The sequence below is a fragment of the Penaeus vannamei genome, chromosome 42, assembly GCF_042767895.1.
Source record: "Penaeus vannamei isolate JL-2024 chromosome 42, ASM4276789v1, whole genome shotgun sequence".
Classification (NCBI taxonomy): Eukaryota; Metazoa; Arthropoda; class Malacostraca; order Decapoda; family Penaeidae; genus Penaeus; species Penaeus vannamei.
The window spans coordinates 20,117,601-20,125,100 of record NC_091590.1 but is presented as its reverse complement, the minus strand read 5'-3'; the positions used below and the strand labels follow the sequence as shown (position 1 = coordinate 20,125,100).

At 40.7% G+C, this 7,500-nt stretch overlaps 1 protein-coding gene across 1 annotated transcript in view; it reads left to right on the top strand.

Annotated features, from left to right (window-relative positions):
- The window catches only part of Vinc (vinculin), a 40,184-nt gene that overhangs the window by 20,940 nt on the left and 11,744 nt on the right, over positions 1–7,500 (top strand). The window contains exons 9-11 of the mRNA XM_070118697.1: positions 3,814–4,032; positions 6,243–6,379; positions 6,525–6,655. Coding sequence (XP_069974798.1) covers positions 3,814–4,032; positions 6,243–6,379; positions 6,525–6,655 — 487 coding nt within the window. The remainder of the gene's footprint in view (positions 1–3,813; positions 4,033–6,242; positions 6,380–6,524; positions 6,656–7,500) is intronic.

The window sequence follows — 7,500 nt, the reverse complement described above, 5'->3', positions numbered from 1 at the left end:
CAACATATCAGTTGGGATGGATGATCTTGACTAACTTGTAAATAATCTTGCCTCACCTTTTCTTCTACAAGGTGATATGAATGGTCGCCACCCACTGTGGGGTGACTACACTCACTACCTTTATATGAGGAATCTTACTCTCATCTGTAGTAGAGGATAAGGAGTTTGTTCAAAATTCTGGTTATATGACATCATTCCATATCCAAACCGTTACTTTTACAGCCATTGATGTCTCCTTTTTTTCTTCTGTTGCTATTTTAATCTTCAATTGGCAAGTATTACCAGATTTACATGGAAGTGACCATTTCCCTATCATTATACCTATCAGAAAAGTGAATCACAAACTTGCCTTTCTCGTTGGTGCCCAGATAAAGCAGATTGGCAACTTTTCCCAGAGCTTTGTTCTACAGACTTCTGTTGAAAAATTTGATAGCTCTGATGAGGTGGCAATATTTATCACTGATGTGATACATTCAGCTGCTCTCTTTTCCATCCCAAAAATATCAGGCCATTTTCTCAGACATCCTGTTCCCTGGTGGACACAGAAGTCAGGAGAATTTTCACTGTATGGAGGAATTCTGAAAGGCTAGGGCTCATGCATGGTGAGTCTTGCATGAGACAAGGTGTATGTTATGGAAGACCTATGTTTGGACTATTACGTCAAAGATTCCTTTAACCCAAGTTTGGAACAGTAAGGGAAATATCTGGAATATTTTCTGTCTCTTCCCCCAAGGAATATCACACTATAGTGCCATGATGATTAATGCTGGAGACATCGCTGAAATTCTAGCAGATCATTTTGCTAGTGTTTCAAAAGAAGACCCAAATTTGCCTGTTGTAAATAACAGTAGACTCTCAGAATCTTATGGCATAAATTTTACATCTCTTGGGGGTGAATCTTACAATGTTTCTTTCTCTATATATGAGCTTCAGATGGCATTAAAGCAATGTCATGACTTCACCAGTGCATGATGGTAAACTTTATGACATGTTATGCTACCTGTCCCAGCAAACACTTTTGTTTTTATTATATTTGTATGATAAGATTTACCATACTGATGAAATTCCTGCCTCAAGACCTGGTAAAAATCCTTTGCACTCTACAAATTATCACCCCATCTCTCTGCTATTATGCATTTGCAAGACATTAGAAAAGATGGGAAACATTTACCATATGTTGTCCTTAGAAAAAGGCAATTAACTAACTACAGTACAGTATGGCTTTAGAAAGATGCATTCTACCATAGATGCCCTACTATCTGTGCAGCTTTTGCCTCTCACTAACACCATGTCACAGTGTTTTTTTATTTCAAGAAGGCATATGACACATCCTGGCATCATGGGGTTTTACTTAATTTGTATAAGGTTGGCATGCACAGTAATCTACCTATTCTTGTCCAACAATTTTTATCTAATCAATTTTTAAGGATACGTATTAAGAATGTGTTGTCTGAAGCTTATCAGGCAACATGCTGTGGCATTTAAAAGTGTTATTGGTGTTATTCGTATTTGAAGTGTTCAGCCTGATCCTGACTTGTACCTTCATGAATATAGAATTTCATGGGTGGAAGGAACTCAATTCCTTGGTCTCATTTTTGATTACCAACTAATCTTGGTACCACACTTCAGATATATTGAGGCAGCTTGTATGAAAGCTACTTCACTTTTGAGAAAGTTTGCCCATACCTCCTGTGGTGCCAACTGTCAGACTCTCCTTTTCCATAAATCCCTAATTCTTCCTAAGCTTGAATATAAATGTAAGGTTTACTCCTCTGCTACAGAAGCCTGCATCTGTATTTAAGACTGTGTTCACCCTAGTATGCTGTTAGATGCTGGTGTCCTCCCATTGAACCTATGTTGCTAAACCTTAACCCATTACTGCCGGTATAATTTGAAGCCGAAAATAAAAGTTTCAGGGTGGCTACAAAATCGGGGTGTGGGGCTGGCGGACTCTGTCTGCGAGCCGGCCGCAGCCCGCTGCTGAGTCGGAACGTGAGCCCCAATACAGCGCGTCACACTGGCAGGATGCCTGGCAATTTTTTTTTTTCTGGGTGTCTTATATGTGGGACACCCGTCGTAAGTGGGTTAATAATGCGATGCTGGTAGTGTGTCCACCGCCTCCCAGAGTCAGTATTTTGTGCCACAGTTTCTCATGATTCACATTCCAATCTTTATATTATACAACCTAATTTCCTTAAATCTCTTGAATACAGAGGTGCACAGGTAATGTTGTCTTTGTCAGTCCCAGCTCTACCTGTCTCTCCACACCACATCCCCAAGATAGGTTTCTGGCAATTCCCACATGTATCAATATGCAACCCAACTTGAACAAATAAGAACAGCATTCCCATTCAGGAATCAAATGCTAAATTTTTAGAACTTTCCTCTAGTTGCACAGGATCAGACCCTGTATGCAGTCATGGTTCAGAGTCTAAGGCAGGGGTTGGCTTTGGTGTAGTCTTCCCTCTGTTTAATTGGAGTGGCAGCCTTTGTAACGTTGCCTCTGTTTTTACTGCAGAGTTATCAGCAGTTGTACTTGCTCTCCAAGTAATTCTTACCTTTTCACCATCTAAATTCATCATTTTTAGCAACTCCAGAAGTGCCATATTAGCTTTGGAGTCTTTTAATTCTCTCACAAATCATCCATTAGTTTTGTCAATAATGGAGTGGCTAAATGTCCTCGAACATCAGGGCCATCAGGTAGGGTTCTGTTCGGTTCCAGTCCATGTTGGTGTATCTGGAAATGAAAAGTCAGACAGACCTGCTAATGTGACAGCAGGCTGGGGTGCTCCTCCCTCCCCACTGCCGCGACCATACAGCTCCTACCTGTCATCTGATAAGTCACTTCCAACTAATCCATGGATGTCTCATGTCCAGAGATGTTGAACCATATTGTAAAGACTGCCTAGTCCCCCTGACTGTGTGACTGGTTGAGTGCCCCAGTCATAGAGATTTTTGAGAAGGGCATCAGTCTAGCTGCCAGAGGCAGAATGGTACCTTCCACCTCTCTCTGATCCTAGCAGAAAGGTGCCTAATGTCTGGACATGAGGTTCTGTCTTTTATGAGGTAAGCTGGTCTTCTCACTAAGATGTAGTGAATTAGTTATTTTACTATTTTGACTAAAATTTTTATCTTTTATTAATCTATCTATTTTTTTAAAGTTTGAATATTCTTGATTTTCATTTGTAATTAGCAATTTAGGGCCATGTGACAGTGCTGTTGTGGTGCCATGAGTAATTTTCACTAATCTATCAATTAATCCCTCCTTCTCTCCCTCTCCCTTCCTCTCTCCTTTCCCCTCTCCCACCTCCTCTTGCTCTTGCTCACATTTTATTTTCTCCCTTTCTCTCTCCCTCCCCCTTTCCCTTCTCTATCTCTTGCTCACCCACCCATTCTCCTCCCCCTCCCCTTCACCCTCTCCCTCCTTCTCCCCTCCCCCTACCCCTCCCCTCCCCCTTCCCCCTTCCCCCTTTCCCCTTTCCCTTTCCCTCCCTCTCCCCTCCCCATTCCCCTCTCCCTCTCTCTTTCTCTCCCCCTCCCTCTCCCCCTACCCCTCCCTCTCCCCCTACCCCTCCCTCTCCCCCTTCCCCTCCCTCTCCCCGTCCCCCTACCCCTCCCCCCGTCCCCTTCCCCTTCCCTCTCCCCCTTCCCCTCCCCCTCCCCCTTCCCTTCTCCCTCCCTCTTTCTCTCCCCCTTCCCCTTCCCTCTTCCCCTCTCCCTCCCCCTCCCCTCCCCCTTCTCCCTCCCCCTACCCATCTTCCCTCCCCTTCCCCTGCAGCATGTTACCTTTTAAAGTGAGAATCTAATTCACAGGGACAGAGCTTAGCACGAAGCATTGGAGAGAAGCTGAATGAACTGAGTGGTGCAATTTCAAGAGCTGTAAGCAATGTGGAGCGCAGTGGTGTTCAGCAGCCAGCCCATACAGTTGCTGGACGACTAGAGCAGGCACAACGTTGGCTTAATAATCCTTCATTGGATGATAAAGGATTAGGACAACAAGCCATTGGTCTTATTGTGGAGGAAGGCAAAAGGGTAAGAATTTTTTTCCCGGCAAGAAGTCCTTTTTTTAAAACTAACTTCCTGTTTCTAAGTTCAAATTATGTTTGTATTTTTTATATAATATAGCAGCTGATATTGAATTTTAAAAGTGAATATTTAAATTTTCTTGCTTTGATTTTAGTGTGTATTAAGGCAGCCATTGCACTTGAGAACGAGGTTCGTCATTTATGATCGGATTTTCGCGATTTTTTAACCCATCAGCGATGGGTAAAAATTTTGTCAAGTTTACGTATGCACCGGCTTGTTGGCGTGCACTGGCAGTTTCCCCTGTTTGCGCCCGGCTCGATCGGTAGTTTGCAAGCGACATATAGCACCTAAAAGCTTATTTTTTTTATAAAATTTATAAAAATATTAAAATTTTGAAGGTTTACCTTCACCTTAGGTGCCATTGCCTAAAATCTTTACCATATAAATGAAGCCGCTACTAGTGGAGAAAAACAACCTCCGTCCGACGAGCCAGTAGTGCGGGAATGGGCATGGCATGATGCCCCCAGTGTTTGGTCCACAACAGCCATGGCATGTATATACGTGACACCCGGGGCCAATGGGTTAATATAATATATATGCATATACGCTGATAAACACCACCAAATTTCATATTATTTGAATAACAAACAACGGCGTTATTTAAGAAAAACGAGTTTGTGAAAAATCACAAAGTTTGATATTCACACTTTATCCATTAACCAAACTTGTTGAATAAAATACCACATATACTCTATAACAATACAAAAAGTCTCCATTATAGGGATCTTTGGTTTCCTTTTAGTTTAGTGGGAATTTATTTTTTTCTAAATGCTCAGTCCTATGAACTCAAGATATGATATATGGACTTCTATTACGTGAATGAAAATATCCATGATGTAAAAAATCACAAATCTATTCAGCTTTCAAAAGACCCAAACCCCATTAGAATCTCCAAACAGTTATGGAGAAATATAAAAGAGTGTTGGCAAACATATAGTTTCCAGATATCGGGCTCTGAAGTTTAGGATACTTTTCCATCGATTTTTGTTTTTTGTTTCGTTTTTTTAAGAATTCTTATCCCTGCGTCAATCTTTCTGCATTCTACAGCATTCACATGGTATTGTAAAGTGTAGCTAGTACCTGGTCCCCCCCTTTTGCAAAGTACTTATGGCAATAACTGCACATGATTGTAGAATTAGCGCGTGTCATCACAGATTTCGCAATGCCTAACCTGGTCATGTGAGGTATTTCATAAGTATAAACAACTGCTGCAGCTGTGATTGAGGTTTATTTCTTATCATATAATGTTTATTATATACGAATATAATATTTACCATTAGTTGTGTCTCCTTATTGTGTAATGAGGGCGTACTTCTGCAAGATGTGTCGTGGAGGTAGGAGCTATTAACATTTTGTTTCCTAGAATGGCAACATCTTGTCTCCCAGAGTCCCAGTCTTGGCAATCAGCTGATGGGTAAACAGAGTTGCCAGCTAGCTACCAGAGAACACCAAAATAAATAGAAAAAAATCAGAAAAAAACAATTATGTCGCGTATATTTGCATGGACACAACAAGGTAAACATCGGAGCGGGAGGCAGGGGGGTCAGATATTTAGTCATTACTCCTTTATTCTTATGTATTTAGCAGAAGTATTATGTCTGTGGATTGCCAAAGCCTATGAGATTACACAAGATTTTTTTCAATTTTTCGAGTATTTTTAAAAATATTCGTAAAAAATCTATGTCAACGGCCCCCTTAAATAACTTTTCAGCAGTAGCCCTTAAAAAGGATAGATTGATTCACCATGTGCAACACAAAAATTATTGCATTACAAGGTACAAATGATGTGGGCTGAGAACACAATTGGGAATGGCTAAGTGTAAGGCAAAGAAGAGAGAAACAATCATTTTTAGTAATTATGTGAAAAAGTTTCTTGTATAATGATACTGAAAGCTATTAGCTAGGTTGCTTGATTTGACAAGGAAAGATATATCCTCCAATGATAATAAGAAGAGACTCAGTTTGTCTGTTGGTCAAGACACACATCAAAATATCAATGTAGAAACACCGATACAGTTTTTGATGGATTTCTACTTGTCTCTGTGCATGCCAGAGAGAAGGGAACAAGGTATGTTTAAAGCCAAAAATAGAAAAGAATAGACATCTTTGAGAATATTACCACAACTGCTGAAATAAGTTATATAATATTTTTTCAGGTTGCAGCAGGACTGACTGGACCAGCACAGGCAGACATCCTTGCACTGTGTGATGAGGTTGATGGCCTCTCTCAACAGCTATCAGAGATGTGTAGACGTGGACAAGGAGACAGTCCTCAGGCACAAGCCATTGCCAGGTATGAGACCTTATAAACATTATGATATTTCTGTCAGTTCAAAAACAGTAATGTTAACAAATTGATATACCTTTTAGATGACATCAAAGCATTTTACTCTTCAAAATAGAATGGTATTTTTGAAGAAAATTCACATTTTTTTCAGGGCTCTTTCGACAAAGCTGCAGGAAATGAAACATAAGATTCAAACAGCTGTTGTAGACCGTGTTGTTGAAGATTTTGTTGACATCACAACTCCCCTAAAGCAGTTTACTGATTCTGTTCTTGCACCAGAAGGTAAGAGTATGCATATAAGAGTCAATTACTTAGCTAATTGACCTCATCTGTTTACCATATTTCTTGATTGTTTGGAAAATGTCTTATTTTTCATGACCATTGTTATTTTTATTAACCCATTATATGTGGTTGCATCACAGCAATCAGATAGCCTAAAACACAGTTAGTGGTTTCCATAAGTGGCCGCTATCCCGGGTGTGCGGCACATAGGCCAGGCACATGCGAATACTGTGCCACCCCTTCTCAAAATTATTTTGCATAAACTTTTTTAGCTATTTTGCCATTTTCTGATGTCCATATTTGTCCTTTGATTTGCTGTATGTAGATGATAATAGATTATTTTCCTTGCACAGACTCCATATAACCTCTCTATGTAGTAAATAACTGAGTGCAAGAAAAAAAAAGCATTTCGTCATTTCTGACGTATATCTTATTTTTTTGTAGCTTTCATTTTTCCATAAAAGAACTTGTGCCACCGGTCACAGCGGCCATAGAATAGGGTGCTGAGCATGGAAATGGCGTTCTCCCTGGAGTTGGCAGTCCTCCAGTCATGGCGTACACACATTACATTCCACACTTGTTTATCAGTTGGAATAATGCAAAAGCCCTCTTCTAAACGCCAAATTAGTCCAATCACACTCCAAGAGGTTTGTGCACTTGTGGCGAGTCTTTTCCGTCACCCTGGCCTTTGCTCATGATGGCATGTTCACGTACCATGCCTATGGCCATTTTGTTCGATGATGGCATGTTCACGTCACCAGGTCCTCGACACAAATTTTTCCATGACGGCATGGTCGTGGCACCCAGATCATAGTGGTTAATTACAATTGAATATGGATGACACT